Source organism: Manacus candei, unplaced genomic scaffold, assembly GCF_025592945.1.
Source record: "Manacus candei isolate 608988 ecotype Guabito, Panama unplaced genomic scaffold, ASM2559294v1 h1tg000084l, whole genome shotgun sequence".
Lineage (NCBI taxonomy): Eukaryota > Metazoa > Chordata > Aves > Passeriformes > Pipridae > Manacus > Manacus candei.
The window spans coordinates 4,560,597-4,576,895 of NW_026138132.1; the positions used below are offsets into that span (position 1 = coordinate 4,560,597).

At 49.1% G+C, this 16,299-nt stretch overlaps 1 protein-coding gene across 2 annotated transcripts in view; it reads left to right on the forward strand.

The window, feature by feature from the left end:
- ANTXR1 (ANTXR cell adhesion molecule 1) overlaps nt 1–16,299 on the forward strand; it is a 105,311-nt gene that overhangs the window by 34,285 nt on the left and 54,727 nt on the right. Inside the window, exons 11-13 of one of the 2 annotated variants that reach the window (XM_051812061.1) lie at nt 3,464–3,533; nt 3,822–3,900; nt 14,807–14,910. In XM_051812061.1, coding sequence (XP_051668021.1) covers nt 3,464–3,533; nt 3,822–3,900; nt 14,807–14,869 — 212 coding nt within the window. In that variant the 3' untranslated portion in view covers nt 14,870–14,910. Of the gene's footprint in view, nt 1–3,463; nt 3,534–3,821; nt 3,901–14,806; nt 14,911–16,299 lie in introns of those variants that run through there. The other variant, XM_051812060.1, reaches the window with a different exon arrangement.

Genomic DNA, 16,299 nt, shown 5'->3' on the forward strand with positions numbered 1-16,299 from the left:
ATGTGGTTTATGAGAGGTTTGACCCTTCATTTGTGCACACCCTTCATTTTGAATGTCTCAGGCCTCAGGACTGGCTGGTTTGAGTTGTCTGTGGGTTTGTCGTGTCCTGTTTTATACAGTGAGAACTTTATTTTGCCTGGAGGAGGGATTAGAGGGCTGCAGGTAGGGAGCAGGTTGTGCCATTACTGAGGGCAGCCCTTCTCAGAAGTGCAGCATTGCAGTGTTTCCTGAGGATGTCCAAGCTCTGCCTGCAGTGTCTGAGAGCTGAGCAGGGCCTGGGCATCCCTTCCATGAAATTGTCAGAGGAGGCAGAGTGATTCCTGCACCATTCCCTGAGCAGCCCCAAGCCAAGAACCGAAATGACGTCCTGGGCAGGAAACTCAGCGACACCGAGTCGAGCGCTCCGCCCTCCCTTCCACAGCCCTGCCACCAGCACTGTCAGCGGAGAGCAGGCCAAACCACAAAATCCACATTCTGGCACGAGCTCTGGAGTTTGGGAGTACTCAGCCCCATCTCTCACTGCTCTGGGATGCAGCGAGTTTGTTCCGCAGCAGACACGAACCGCGTCCTTCTCCCAAACGCATCCTGCAGATCCGCCGCGAGGGCAGACGAGAAGTGTTGTTTTGTTTGGTTTCCCTACGTGAGTTTTCCAGGAAGGAGTCAGATGGCCAGAGTTATGCAAACCAAATGGATCTTCTTTTGTTTAGAGCAAAGGAAAATAGTCCCTCATTTTTGCGGTGGAACACAAACATTCTCCAAACAAACTAATCTCTCCCTGTAGCCAGCCTGGCCAGCCTTGAGCTCCCTCGTGGGACTGCAGGGCTGATAAACTTTCTAGAGAGGCATGGACTGATGCAAGTAGGGGGTGGGAGGGGAGAGAAAGAGAAACAAAAACCTAATGAGATCTAAGTAAAAGGCCTTGCAAGATGAAGCAGCTTTTGTTCTAGTGTATGCTGGCACAGGGATGTCTTTGGCCTTGGCTGCCAGAGTTAGCAAAGGAGAAAACAAGACATTGGTCTTCATTTTCTTGGCATGTGTGCACTGAGACAATGTCATAAATTTATGGCAGTTAATGATATCTTCATAAATCAGGGTGAGAACAGCACTGTGGGGCCAGATGAGCCACCACTGCACATCTGCCCAGAGTGGGAAATGCTGCTGCCTTGGCTTGGTAACTCCACTGCAAACCCAGGGCCTGCATGTGCTGCAAGGTCCCCATGAGCCCAGAGCTGGGCTGGAGGAGATGGGAAGTGTGTGGGGGGGTGGGATTACTGCCCTGCACCCTTTAAATGCCTGTGTTCTGCCTGCCATGCCCTGTGATAGGAAGCATCTCCTGGAGTGTGGGGCTGGCAAAGGAATACCCTGTGCTAAAATCAGCTGCTCCTGATGTTCAGCATACTGGAAATGTTCCTGCACGTTCTTGCACTGAGGCTGTGGGAAGACAGCACTAATCTGGCACTTTCCAGGCCAAGAGCTGGAGCAGGGATCTAGAGGGATCCCAGGAGCTCTGAGCCATGGGGCAGAACCAAAGCCAGGCTGTGGAAACCATGTGTCTGCCCAAAATGTTTCATGTTCAGCTGTTGGCCTGGGTCAAAGAGTCCCTGACAAAACAACTGCTGTGGGTAACCCAGAAATTCAAGTGTGTATGTGTAGGCATGGGATTTGCTGGAAGCTGCAGAACGTCAGGGAAGGTTACAACTTTTCATTACCATTTTTTTTTCTTTTTTTAATGGAGTGTAAAAAATAAACAGTTCCCAACCTGCCTGAGAAAATCTCCTTTTATATTGCTGCCAAAGCCAAAAAATACACCAGTATGAAATAGGGATTCTAATGTGTGACAGGAGTTACCAGAGCAATACTTCTGCTTTCTAAAACTCTGTATTTGGTGGGAACCTCTTCTAGGAATGTCTGGGAAGGAATGCTTGGCTTGGTGAGTTCTGCTTCTGCATGAGGGGGCAGACTGTTGCACTCAGTACCTCTTTGTGCCTCATTCACTGCAGTAAAATGGACTGCATGACCCTGATTGTGAGGGAACCCCCTGAGCTGACACTGGGGTCAGGGCCAGGGTCAGTAGTGCTCTGCTGCTGGTGCCCTGGTCAGCATTAGACACCATCCATGTGGACAAACTCACCTCAGCAGCCAAGGGAAGGAGGAACAAGGCTCACAGCTGATGCAGAAAGTGCTTTGGAGAAGTTTGCCATGTTCTCTTTGGCTTGTGTCTCCTCATGGCTTTTCCTCTTTCCACTGGCACCTGAAATGGAGTCGTAACTTGCACAAGTTTCCTCAAAAGCAAAAGACCAGTTGGCCAGAACAGTTCAGCTCTTCATTCCATGGCTAAATGTCTTGATTAAACTTTCATCCTTGCTCCTTTCCTTTCTTGGTGCTACCAGTGGGGCACTGGGCACTGACCTTGCTCCCCTGTGTGTTCTGAGCACCCTGGGAATTAATTCAGTGCAAGATGCAGTTGTGAAGAGACTTTAGATGGTCTGAGAGCCAGGGTTTGTGTTTGTGATGTCAAATAGCTCAGCAAGAGGGTGGTGAATTGTGCTCCTGTTCCACGGTGGCCCCGTAGAATGAACGTCCCATCCATCCTCAGGGTACAGAGATAACACTGAAGGTGAGGTTTGAAACCTGCAAGTTTGAGAGGCCAAGGGGAAGGAATCTGTCAGGAGCAGAGGGGATTTCAAACAGAATAAAATGTTTAACTGGAAAATGTTAGGAAGCTGGTAGTATTTGGCAACAGCTCATTTCAGGTCTATAAGCATCCCTGTGAAGGCCCTCGAGGTGGTCATGGGTACAGCTGGTAGAAAGATTTCTGATGCAGGGACATGCTTCTGGAAATGCTGATCCAGCAAATCAATCCTTCCTGTGGAATGTTTTGGTTTCCAGTCCAAAAAACCACCACCCAGCCTGTCTGCCTGGTTTTCTGTCAATCTGTCCCATCTCTAGTCAGCTGGCAAATGGGCTGGGAAGTTCCTTGGGATCCCCATCTGTCTGATTACCTTGGGATCCCCATCTGTCTGACTTAAGTCTACAGAAGAAGAATATTAGTTAATGTTCCTGTTTCCCAGGCAATTGCCTGTTGATAATTTTTCTCACTCCACTTTTAAACCCACAGTATAATTTGGGCTGACAGGTTTAATTTAGTTCAGATGCATCTGCCTAAAAGTGCAAATTTTCCCATAATACACGATTTTCTTTGCTTTGATATTTGCAATTATATGTAAACTGCTGCAACTCCCCATGGGCTCCTGTACAGAGTGGCTGTGATCCTGGCCCCTGACCTTCCAAAAAGCTCTGTACCTTCAGCTGTGTTGTGGCTCAGATAAGTGACACGGCTCTTCAACCCCCACAGTGTTTGACCTCGTTTATGTACCAAGAGTGAGGAAAACCATTATTTAACCTGCTCTTTCAGGGCCGGATTACTGATCAGGTAATAAATCCCAGTATTTCTCTTTTCCAGATGAGAAGCCCTTTGTGGTGGAAGACACCTACCTGCTGTGCCCAGCACCTGTGCTGCGCGAAGTTGGCATGTATGTTTTTGCCACTCAAATATTTACTTTGCCTGTGGGAAGATGAGTGTGGGTCACTTTGTTATGTTCTGCTGCTCTTGTATAGATCTAATGCTGACATTATTTCATGCTCATTGTGTTAATTGACATTAACTATGCACTGGAGCACAGGGGCAAGTGCACCACCAGTGGGAATTAACCTGCACAAAAGGCTCTTCTGAGCATCAGCAGCCCAGGTTGCACTGGGTGGTGTCAAGCAGAGGGTTGGGGACCAGCTGGCCTGACTTGGTTCTTGTGGTTCCTTTCCAGGGAAGCAGCTCTTCAAGTCAGTATGAACGATGGGCTGAGCTTCATCTCCAGCTCCGTCATCATCTCCAGCACACACTGTGTAAGTCTGGACCCAAGTGCCTGAGATGATTCTGGGGGGGTGGAACTCAACTGCAGGTGTTTGTTCCAGCAGGTGTAGGGCTGCCCAGTTGGGTCAGCCTGGTTGGGAAGGACCTGTTTTCCCCTTTCAGGTGAGTTTGGGTGCTTGGTAATATGACATTTTGTATATCCTCTGAGCCACAACGTGGCAAAGCTCTTGAGCCTTCGGTAAATGCCTCAAACAACTCCTCTGCTGTGGGACTGGCAGAGCCCTGGAGGGGTCTGTGCCTGCTTGTCCACTGCCCAGGGAACAAGCAGCAGCTCTGCTGCTGTGTTTCCTCTGCAGCAATGGTGCTGCTCATTGTGGAAGAAGTGTGGCAGTTGGGATCAGACCCTTTGTCTGGAAACCACCAGTGTGGTGGCCAAAAATGTGGTGGATTCTCCCCTGAAGTAGCTGACTTGTGGCTGCATCCTTCCTTGCCAGTGGGGAATTGCTGCGCTCAGGCTCTGCTGGAATGAGGATGATGAAACCATTTCTAACTCACAGTGTTGCTGGAGATGCTGCTTCTACTGAGTCATGGCTGTTGGGAACAGGGCATGGAATGTCTCATGCTGGAGGAGGTAGAGGAGGAATTCACTTGGAGCTCAGAGCAATCCTTTCTGCTTCAGCTTTATCTGTCTGTGGGAAGGCCTATCATGGCACAGGCCATTGGTGAACCAGTGCTTTACTTCTCCTGTGAACTGACTTAAACCAGTTTTTGGGAAGCCAGAGTAGTCTTGCCAGAAAGACTTAGAAGTCTGTGCCCAGCCTGCTTTTGTCCCTGCCCAGTAAAGGCCTGCTGTGTTCCTGAGCAGAACAAGGGCAAGGCCAAGTTGTGTGACATGGGGGCACCAGAAGTGTTCTGTGTCCACAAAGGCTGAGCCAACAGCTGAGAATAGTCCTTTGTGTCACTCGAACTTGATCCTTGTTCAACAAGGACAAGATTGTACAGAGAGACAGTTTTCAGAGCTTACAGGAGGGGTTATATTCCAAAAGTGACAAAGATTTCCTTATGCCTTAAAAGAAGGCAGTTTATTTGAGTAGTTAATGTTTTCCTGTGTTTTATTCGTATGAGGCAAGACCTGGGAAAGAATTCTCAGAGAAAAATGATTCCTTCCTCATATGCTTTCTTCCAGAGATGGAATTATCATGTGTAGGTGATAGGTGATGAAATATCTCCTTCTCTTCTATTGTTTAATAGCTGTAAGGAAACCTTTGCAAGCGCCTGTGCTCCCTGGCACTGCCCTGCACAGGCACTCTGGTGCCTCCAGACTGTGAAGCTGCATTTGTAGTGCAGCTGAGCAGCCAAAATTCCAACCCAGATCCTGCATCCAAACCTAAATTCAGTGGCTGCTTCGAAAATTATATCACAGCCTTCACTAATCGAGGAAGTTTCTCCTGGGTAAACACATGTTTTGTCTTTGTAGTAGTGTTTTATGTTTCAAATTCTTTTTAAATATGAAGCTGTTTGCTGAGACTGCAATGCTCTCTTTAATTAGGGTTACGAGGGCTCCAGACCTGAAAATGCCCCTCGACAAAATGTCACCAAATGACTTGTTTAATTGATTTCAGACCTGGAAGTTGGATCTGTTTGAAGATCTGCAGCTGAAGTGGGAGAGTTGGAGAGGTGGGGAATGAAGGGATGGTAACACACAGGGTTACCAGGTTTTCTTCCCTGTGTGCAAACCAGGAACCAGTGCTTTGGGTTTGTGCTGTATTTCAGAAATGATCGGATTTGGAAAGAGGTCTGGAGTGTTGTCTCCAAAAAGCTTCCCAGATGGCAGTGATGGAACGTGGCAGTGCCACACTCGCTGGGCTGCAAATGCCTCAACCCCCAAAGTCATCATTGCTCCCCAGAATTGCTGCTTAATGGCAGAAGGAACAAAGCAAGGGTCTCAATGGCCTGGAAAGCTTTGCCACTTATTTTCTTAGGCAGCTCCACAACAAAACCTTCCTGTGCAACATGTAAATAATCTGCAAATATCCCATTTTCCCTATAGCAATAGCTGGCATGTTCTAGCAGCTCCCCCTTTCCAAGGACTCTCTGGGGATAATGAGGGAAGAAAATTCAACTAAGAGCACAGCTGAAGCAAACAGCTGCATTCCTGGCAAGGAAAGACCCAAAATGAACAGTCACAAGAGTCAGATGGACCTTGACTCCTAAGTTGTGCATATAAGGTACTTGAAGATCAGGACAGAGAGAGCCTAGACACTGAACTGTCTAATAAGCATTTTTATCACCCTAGCTGGCAAAAATTTTAGTGTAAGTTTTCATGGTAGGGAAATTTGGACAGTTTCTCATGGGTTAATAGGGCAAAGCTATTTTATACCAGCATAGCTCCTGCCCTTCAGTTAGTATCTAAAAACTCCTTGGAATGATCAGCAAAATAAATGTCAGTTTTATTGAGCAGTAAAAACTCTAGAAGAAAAATACTTTTCATCTTCGTCAGGTCACCTTTTGGAAAGAAATAGGGGATCAGAAGGCCTTTGCCTTTTCAAGAAGCTCATCACAGTGTAACCCACTCCTGTGCTCCCTGTGCTTCCTGACACCGAGTGCACCTGCAGAGAACGGGATACTGGCATGAGAGAATGGGATACTGGGATGTTCTGCCTTGCACAGTGCCATCATTTTTGTGAGGGTGCCAGTTAAAAGTGCTTTTTGCAGACTGTGCTCCTTCAGGTTCAGGCTGAGTGTGTGGCAGGAAGTGTCTGTGTGGCCCCGTGTGTGTCTGTGCACACACCTCTGCAGGGTAAACTCACCCCACAGGGCCAAACTGAGGAGATTAATTGCAATTTTTCCCCTTGAGGTGTGAAATCTGCTACAGCATTTCAAGGGGGAGAAATGTGGGAAGGTCGGGAAGGCAGAGACATGGAATGACTGACTGAATCTGCTTCTTGATCTGAGAGACACTGAACTTCCTCTCACTCTCCAGCATTGAGTTACACTGCTCACACCTGTCAGCATCACATTGGACCTCTCTGGGCACTGGTTGGGGGTTGGATTTTTTGTTTTGTTTAAAGGAGCCAAATGAACAGGTAGAACAACCTCAGAGGGGCTGCCTGTGCTTCCAGACCCAGGATCCCCCTGCCTGGGCTGCAGGGGTCTGTGGGTCCTGAAAAGTGTCAGGCTGCAAGGTTTGCAGCCCAAAAAACAGTGCAAGGGGTGTCAGAAGTTGAACTGTGTTGGTTCTGTTGTATTCTGCCTTTTGTTAACTGCTTGTGCTTTCCAATATCAGAGAACAGGCATGACTGTATGTGCTTTATACCTCCTTCTCTGTGGGACTCAAGGAATTGCTGGTTTAGATTCCCAATGTAAAACTGTTAGAAGTGCTTAAATTTTGTTTTTTTAAAGTGAGTCTCCAGGCTTTCCTGTTACCTCACTACAGTTCCTACTGTAAAAAAGTAATTGGCTTCTCATTTAACTAAAAAAAAAAAAAAAGGTGTGGGAGAGACCTGTAAAGATGCTTTTTTGGAGAGATCTTTCAGCATTTTAATTTTAAAGTACATTTTGGGAAGATTTGCAGCCACATCAAAGTGGTCTCAGCTGCCTCAGGTGGAGCACAACCTGCACTTAAAAAAATAATCAAAATTCTTCTCAGTTGACCCACTTCTTTTCAAGCCTGAGGGATGGAACAGGCCATGGGAGGCCTTGGGGATTTGATTTTGTTTTATTTCCTCAGGCTTTTTCAATATGAGGTTTTAGAGGCAAGAGTTGATTTCACGTGGGAGGCTCTTCTAAGTCCCTTGTGATGAGTCTTAGTCTGGAATTTACCCACTCAACAGCTGAAACCCCAAATGCTGCCTCAGAGCAAAGGGTGACTCCCTGACCTCGTGCAGGGGTGCCCTTTAGTCAAAGGTGGAGTTGTCATCTTCTGGAGATGGTAAAAGGCACTGACAGGAACTGCATGGGAATGCTCAGTTCCCAGAGTGCAGTTGAAGAAGAGGAAAAGAGAGGGAAAAAGATAGGCCTGTGTTAGTAGAGGGCACTTTTTTGTCCTGGTTAATGCGGCTCCACCTCCCACTCCTGTGTGAGTTCCTCAGGAGCTGTGCTTTTGTTGTGTGGTTTTTACCATCTTGGCTTTGCTGCTGGTTTTGGTGGCTCTGAAGTCTAACAGGAAACCTGGCTGGGCAATGCCAGGTGCCCTCAGGAAGGTGAAGTACCAGAGGATGTGTCTGTTCTGTCTGTCAGGAGAGGAAAACAGAGACACCAGGGTATTGCCTCCACTGCTTTGAGGTGATAAAGCAAACCTGCCCCAGCTAATCTTGTCCCCACGGGGGTTCAGGGCTGCAGCCCCTCAGAGATGCCCAGGTGGTGCAGGGCAGAGGAGGCACCATGTCCTTTGAGGGGGTAGAACCCCGGGGGCTGTGTCCCCTCAGGGCTGTGTCCCCTCAGGGCCCTGAGCCGGGAGCAGCTCTGGGACACAAAGGGCTTCTGCTGGTTGGAAGATGCACTGATTTCCATTTATCTGTCAGGAACAGGCCAGACACAGGAGCTGTTGTGGTTGGGCAAAGCATTTGCCTCACTAAGTCCTGGAATGCAGATGCAGCCTCTGGCCGAGGCCGGGCGGGTGCTGCGTGTGAAGGTTGGGCCCTCTGAGCCGGGCCAAGACGATTTGTCATTCAGAGGTTTTGCTCCCTGCACCCCCAGACCAAGGGTCACTGCCTGGTTCCCCCTGGAGCTGCTAACAGGGCCTGAGTTTGTACCAGAGCCAAAAGGGGGAACACTGTGAAATCAGGGGCTGCAGACAGAAGTTTAATCCTGCTCCCCACTAACTTACGTATTCCCCACTTAAACTAAGACGGGGCTGTCCTGAGTGTAATTTAGGGTGTTATTTGGCCTGGTCTGTGTGACCACTGGCAGCTACTCCAACAGAGCAGGGGAATGGCTGGAATGAGAGCTCTTAAGGCTTGGAGACAGCGAGCTGTTTGTGTGCTGAGCTGGGGATGAGATGCCAACATCTCCAGGCTGACAGAGCTCAGCTGGCTGCAAGGGCTTGATGAATTTGTCTCTTGGCTTTGCTTGTCTGGGACAGTGTCATGGTCTCACCCCAGCTGGCAATTAAGCCCCAGGCAGCCTCTCACTCGCTCCCCCTCAGTGGGATGGGGAGAGAATCAGAAGAGTAAAAGCAAGGAAATCTGTGGGTCGAATAATTTTAATAAATTTAATAGGGCAAGCAAAACCACACACACAGGCAAAGCAAAGCAAGGAATTTATTCCCTGCTTCCCAAGGGCAGGCAGGTGTTCAGCCACCTCCAGGAGAGCAGAGCTCCATCACAGGCAATGGTTACTTGGGGAGACAATGCCATCACTCCAAGGATCCCCCCTTCCTTCTTCCACCAGCCTTACATGCCAAGCACAATTCCATAGGGTCTGGAATATCAGTGGGGCTCAGCTGTCCTGGCTGTGTCCCCTCCCAGCTCCAGTGCACTTCCTGGTTGGATGCTGTGAGCAGCAGGAAAAGCCTTGACTGTGCTCAGCAATAGTGAGACCTCCCTTGTGATCAACCCTGTGTTCAGCACAAATCCCAAACGCAGCCCCACACCAGCCCTGTGGAGGAATTAACTCTACCCTGGCCAAAGCAGCAGGGAGTTGCTGATTTATTCCTCCAAAAGTGGTTTTGCAATATCTGCACCTTTTAAAGTAATGTTTTTCTTTCATTTGGAAGCTCCCTGGGGGGAAGGAATCCCTCCTTCCCCAGGGAGGGCAGTGAGACTGCACTGTTCCCTAAAGCAGAGAGAGCACAGCCCTGCAGGGACACCCAGGTGAGCTCTGTGCTGGCAGGAGGTGCCCAGGGACAGCCCAGAGCCTGCACAGACCTGGCCCATGCTGGGGCAAGGCACTGCTGCTGAGGGAATGTCCTAAAGGCTGTGGCATTCCAGTGGCCCAGAGGGAAGCTGGGGTTGTTCCCCTGTGCTCCTTTGGGCAAGGCAGCCTCTCCTCTGGGGAATCCAGTGTGGATTTAAATGCTCTCTCCAGCCCTTGGATTCAGCTGGGACTGCTTGGACTGAGCTTTGAGGAGGACACTGCCCTTGGAAACATTCTTCAGGAGGCTCATGGATGTATCCTGGGCATCTGTTTAGCAACTGGCTCCTTCCATTCTGAGTCTCAAGGAGCTATTTTGTCGTAAATAATGTTCAGTTAACGGAACTCGCCACTATCCATCACTCTTGCTGGACTCAAATTAGACAGATGTTCCTTCTGGAGGGAAACACCCCCTTCCTCCTGATGATATTCCTTCTTACTTGGCCTTTGTCCTGCAGATCTGACTTGCTCCAGATAATTAATGATGAGAGTTTACAAAGTAGTTTCATTCTATGGTTGATGTCAGTGGACCTTTGATAGTCAAAGGTACTAAGAACTGTAGTTTACTCTGCTAAACATAAAAACCCATCTAGTAACAGCAATAATTTAAGGCACGGGACCACAAATACCATGGGAACTGAGCATCCTCAGCTTCCACTAGTGCTAGGACTAAATATATAAATTAGTCCTTCTTCCTCAGCTATTAATCTCCCCACCCCACAGATTTCAGGTGTGAGGTGTTGGTGTGAACACTGTGCATCCTGGGCAGTGTTTGCTGCAGGGCTTTCCCACTGCTGGAAGAATCAGCAAGTAGTGGCTGGTGAGGTTGGGAAGGGATTTATTCTTGTTCCTGGGTTAGGAGTTTGAAGAACTGGAAGAGAGAGAAAGTGTGAGCTGCTGTGTTATGACTTTGCAGGTGTGCCCAGGGCAGGGTGCACACCAAGGTTGTCAGGAAAGGGAACATTCAAGAGAGGAAATAATTGTCAAGGCCATATTTAGGGGCAGGAATTCAGTCCTGCTCTGCTGCCTGGAGGGCTGGGGCCAAGTTCTGCAGTGCAGAAGGAGCATCTCGGAGAGAAGCCAGGGTGGGAATTGAAATAAGTCTTTGTTCATTTTCTGAAGTGCTCCCAGAAGAGGAAAAACCACTAATGAATGACCTCTTGCACTAGTGACTGACTTTGGTAGGTAAAGCTGCAGGGCTGCAGGGACAGTGTAACCCAGCTCTTCCTGGACAGCTTGGCTGGGAGAGCAGGGAATGTCACCAGGGGATGTTCCTGCATCCCCTGGATCACCTGGGGAGAAACACATGATGCTGCTTTGCAAGAAGACTAGGCAAAGGAGGCCCCCACGTGTGGGCTGGGAGAGCATTTCTGTGGCAGGATATTGGACTTGCCTTGGCCTAGCAAGGACTGAAACTCAGTTTTCTTTGCCACGTGTGCCCAGTCTGTGGGGGATGTCATCCCAGGTGACACCCTGTTCCTTCAGGATGAGGGCTGGGGGAATTCTGCCCATAAAAGGAGCATCTTTCAGCTGAAAAGGGCCATGGTGGGTCAGGGCAGTTGGGGAGGTGACTCCTTTGGGAGGCACAGACAGTGCCTGAAGCAGGCTTGCCCTTGTGAGCTGGGCTGCTCTCTGGGGAGGGGGATACCAGGGGGATCCAGCCCCCCTCACCTGAGGGGCTGCAGCTCCAAACCCACACTGGGGGGGGAGTCTCTCCAGGTGGTGAAGCCCAGTGCCAGGCAGCCCTTCCACAGTCCTGGAGAGGAGTTCAGATTTTGGAAGCCAGAGGGGAGGCCCTGGACAGTCCTTGGCTGTGGGAAAGGGGATTCTTGAAACAATACATGTGGAAGTGAATGGATGCAGTGGCTTAATGCACCTGACAGCAACCTGGGGCAAGAGGAAGTCCTGCACAGGCAGATCAGAGAGCTGATTATCTTATAACGAAGCAATTGTCTTATAATGAAGCTGTTATCTTAGAATGAACCAATTGTCTTGGTGGCAACCCTTAATAAATGGCTTGGACTATTGGATGAGGTGTCAGGTGGGGAGCAGATCTGACCATTCTGGATAGAAAGAGCCCCTCTGGACTCTCAATTGCAGTTCCAAAGGTGCAGGAGTCATCAAAGTCATCTAAAAAGGAGAACTTGGTCTTCTCACCTTGAGGGGTTTTGCAGTTGACAGAAGGAGGTGGGAACTGGCACAGCCTCACTACACTGTGAGGCTACTGTGGTAGTTTGAAAGACTGAAGCAATTTGCACCTTTGAGATAAACAGTAGTGGGTGGATTTGACCTTTAAATAAGGAGAAAGTTAGAAAATCAAGCAAGAACTGCAGCCTTGTAGCAAAAAAGTAACAACCCTTCACTGAAGGCTTGGTTTTGTGTTTGTTTTTTTCTTTTAATTCAAAAGAAATGTAATTCAGTGGTAACGTGGAGCTTTTTCAATTGTGACTTTGTTCTGGACTGCACAATTAGGACAGTGAGCAGTGCTCCTGGGGCTGCAGCAGTCAGAGGGCTTCACTGGGGGAGCAGTGGAGGCTTTAGAGAGCTGTAGAGCCCATTTAATGAGCACTTTCCTTGACCTGTGTGTCATTAGCTGAGGCACTGCCTGGTGGGAGCTCCAGGGTATAAGATTTTGGGTTTGTTTCTAGAAGACATTGCTCTTAAAGGCTTTCTGCTGCAGGTATGATGGGGAGTGAGTGTTTATCCTCCCACAGGTCACCCGAAGAGTTCAATGTGCAGAGATTATTTCACTCTGATATTGCTGCATGGGCTGTTTTGGAATGCCCTGAGTGTGGCTGGCACATCACAAACACCGTGTTCCCGTGGGCTGGAAGGGAGGGATTCACAGAGAAGAGCAGTACATTGCAGGTGAGGGCAGGATCACAGAATGGGAGTTTTGGAAAGGTTTAATTTGGAAATATGAAACAGTTTTGGTTCCTGTGACAGTGGTGAAGTTAACTAGGAACTGTGAGCCAGGATCTCTGCACATGTGTGCACTTCTAATAGTGAAACCCCTTCTGCCAGGGAAGTTGAAACAGAGCACTCTCAACCTGACTGGTTTATTTTATTGAAATATTTTGCTGTTGAAAAGGTGATTTCAATTTAAGCTGAGTTTCAGAAGGAAACTTATCCCAAATGCATTGTTGTGTGTGTTCAGGTCATGCTGGCATGTTCTGAGCCTTGTGGAGAGCTGCCTGTGATGGCCTGTGAGGAGCCTCTGCTCAGCTCAGGGGTACAGGAGTGCCATTAGCCCAAGGAAGGTGCTCCTGAAATTATTTGTTTGAAAGTGCTGCTTAAAGGCCACAAATCTCATAGCCATGCAGGAGGCAAGACATTCCAGAGCTGTAACCTGCTGTCCCCTTTCCTACCTGGCTGAGGAATAAACCCAGCTCAAACCATAAATGTTCTGACCAAGACTAATTCCACAGGATTTTGTCTGCTCGAATTCCAGTTGCAATTCCCCTCCAGGAATGGATTTAACCTGCTGCTTGTTAACGACTGTCTTCAAGCACAAACCAAAGTAACTGCTCAGGTTTCACCTCCAAGGTTTTGTTGTTTAGTTTTGAGTTCTGGGGACAGGAGGTGGCTGGGTCAGAGCAGGAGCTCCTCAGTACCTCCTCAGTGACACAGGAACACCTCCAGCCCAACCTGCCCTGCCGGGGAGGGCTCAGCTCTGCTGCTATTGCAGGGCAAGGGGGGTGTGCAGATGAGGCCCAAAACCAGCACTTGGGTGGCCTCTGCCTTTGTGGCAGCCGATACAAGGCCCATGGTGTGACTTGGAGAGGGACTTTTCACAAGACCAGGTAGTGATAGGACAAGGGGGAATGGCCTTAAGTTGAAGAAAGGAAAGTTTAGAATAGACATTGGTAACAAGTTCTTCAATACGAGGATGGTGACACCCTGGTGACACTCTGGTTGCTCAGAGAAGCTGTGGCTGCCCCAGCCCTGGAAGTGTCCAAGGCCAGGTTGGACGGGGCTTGGAGCAACCTGGGCTAGTGGAAGGTGTCCCTGCTCATGGCAGGGGATCGAAACTGGATAGGCTTTAAGGTCCCTTCCAACCCAAACCATTCTGTGATGTCCCAGCCACAGAGCCAAGGCTCCTGCACTCACCTCCAGGACAAAGCCAGAGGCCTCTCGTGTGCTGTGACCTGTGATCTGTGTGATGAAGAGGATGCCCACCTGTAGTCAGAGCACTGAAGGCCTTCAGTGAAGAGGCCCTGCTGCCTTTGATCTCTGCTGCTCCTATGGCCAGGCTGTGAAAATTGTGACACCTCAAGTTTGACGACTGACTGGGGAGGACATGACTAGCATGACCTGAGCAGATGTTCAGTGACGTGAAGTCTTACCACTGTTTTGGTTTAGAGGAGGTCTCTTGGAGGTGACACTCAGGACTCAGGGGCTTTGTATCAGAAATAGGAACAAACCTTGGAGCATTTTACCAAACAGGTGGGCTGTCAGAGGGAGAGAGAACAAAAGAGGAGGGCAAAGGCCTTTGGACCTCAACACCTCTGAGTGGGGAGGTGTCTGTCATCTGGAGAGAACTGAACCCCACCACTGCAGGAGAGTAGATAAAACTGAAGAGGAAAACCTCATCAGCCTGCAGGGTTATGCCATGTTTGGGTTTTCCATAACCTATCCCATCTGACTCTGTTGTATCTAATGCAGGATCCCAGATGGCACAAGCCTGGGCTGGACAAGCCTGAATTCTGCCATCAGTTCTGCCACATCTGCCTCTCAGAAGTCTTGTGAACTTCTGTTTAGTTGGAAATTTCGAAGTGCTCTTTCTGAAGGAAATGTTCAGTGTGTTCCATAAGGATAAACACCGCAATCAAGGATTAGGGAATTGTTTGCTCTGACCAGAGACTTTCATGTGTAACAGAGGGTGTAATGATCACTCCTCCTTCCCACCATGTATTTGCCCGCTCTGGTTGGAGTGTGAACTCTTCAGGACAAAGGTTGTCCCCTGCTCTGGGTTTGCCCAGCCTGTGCTGAAGGGAGGCTGTGCTCATGTTTGCACTGGGCTGTAAAGCAAATAACATGGGATGCTGGAAAAGTGTTTTGTAAGCGAGCTCTCCTTCCTTTCAGCTCTGGAAGGAGAGGAAGGAGACAGATCATTGCAAGAGAGGCATCTCATGTCAAGCACAGTAAACATGGGGAAAAGGAGCATAGAGCACTTTTGTTGGGTGACCTCAAACAGGTGTTTCTTGCTCCCATCCCCTGCTGAGCTTGGCTCCTGCTCAAGCAGCTCCACACAGACACCAATCCGATGCAGAGCAATGAATTCAGTGACTTCTCATTTCCTTTCAGAAATTAGGCCACATTGTTTCTGTTATATTAAAAAAATTCTTGTGTGTGATACAGTAAATGATAGACATTGGTTTCTGTTGCTGTGATGGGACAAGTCCCCAGGAGACTCCAGCAGAAAGTTTCCTTCACAATAAAAGCTTCCTGAGTCTCTCTGATGTAGAGAGACAGAGTCAGCCTTCTCCCCACTCTATGTTGACTAAAAGATATTAAAACTGTTCCTCTTTTCTCTCCAGGGAGAAAGCCTCTGTCTGATTTTGAATGGTCACTCAAAACTGTACTCAAGATTGTCATAAAGCTCTTTAAAACCACTTCATCCTTTTCTTACTGACCCCTCTGATGGCTTTCACATGTTATTGCTCTTCCTGCTTGGAAAATGGGATACAGGAGCCATTCATATCTTCCCTGTCTGTGGAATGGCATCAGCCTTGTTTCTGCTCTTTGTACAGCAGCTGAGGGGCAGTGCTAGGAGCAGGGTCAGTGCTAAGTGTTATTGAAGCTGTTTCTGCTGCAGGGTCACTGCAGTGAGATGTGTTTGTGTGGCTGTCACAGCCCTGCTGAGCCCAGTCCTTGGTACCAGTGCTGATGGTCCTGCCCTTGCCCTGACACAGCAGTGACAGCTCCCAGCCTGCCTGGAGGAGACATCCCAGGGCTGTGGCCCAGCCTGAGCTCCTCTGCTGGTCCCACAAGCTCCTCTGCACAGCACAGGGCAGGGACAGGCTGCCTGCAGCTCTGAGAGCAGCTGCCTGACAGGGGACAGGGCTTTCCTGTGCTGGAGCAGTGACTGCAGAACCAGATCAAACAGCTTCTTGTCTTCCAGTGGAGTCTGTAGGAGTTAGGACTGAATCTTTATCCTGAGCCCAGCCTTCAAGGCCCACTAAAGCCGGTGCTTGATGCACCCCAGAGGGTGGTTGGCACTGCCCAGGCTCCCCAGGGTTTGGTCACGGCCCCAAGGCTGCCAGAGCTCCAGGAGAGTTTGGATAACACCCTCAGGGACAGGGAGGGATTGTGCAGGGCCAGAGGTTGGACTCAATGACCCTGATGGGTCCCTTCCAACTCAGCATATTCCATGATTTACATATTTCACTGAAGTCCATCACTGTTGGGCTCAGTGTGAAGTCAGCACATTCAAACACACCCTTAGAGCTAAATCCAGTTACTGTCACGGTGAGGAGCAGGCACTGCCCTCCTTCCTGTCCCCGTAAATCCCAGGACATTCATTTGTCATCCAGGACATGAGCACTTTTATTGGATACACCCAGTACTTCATCCAT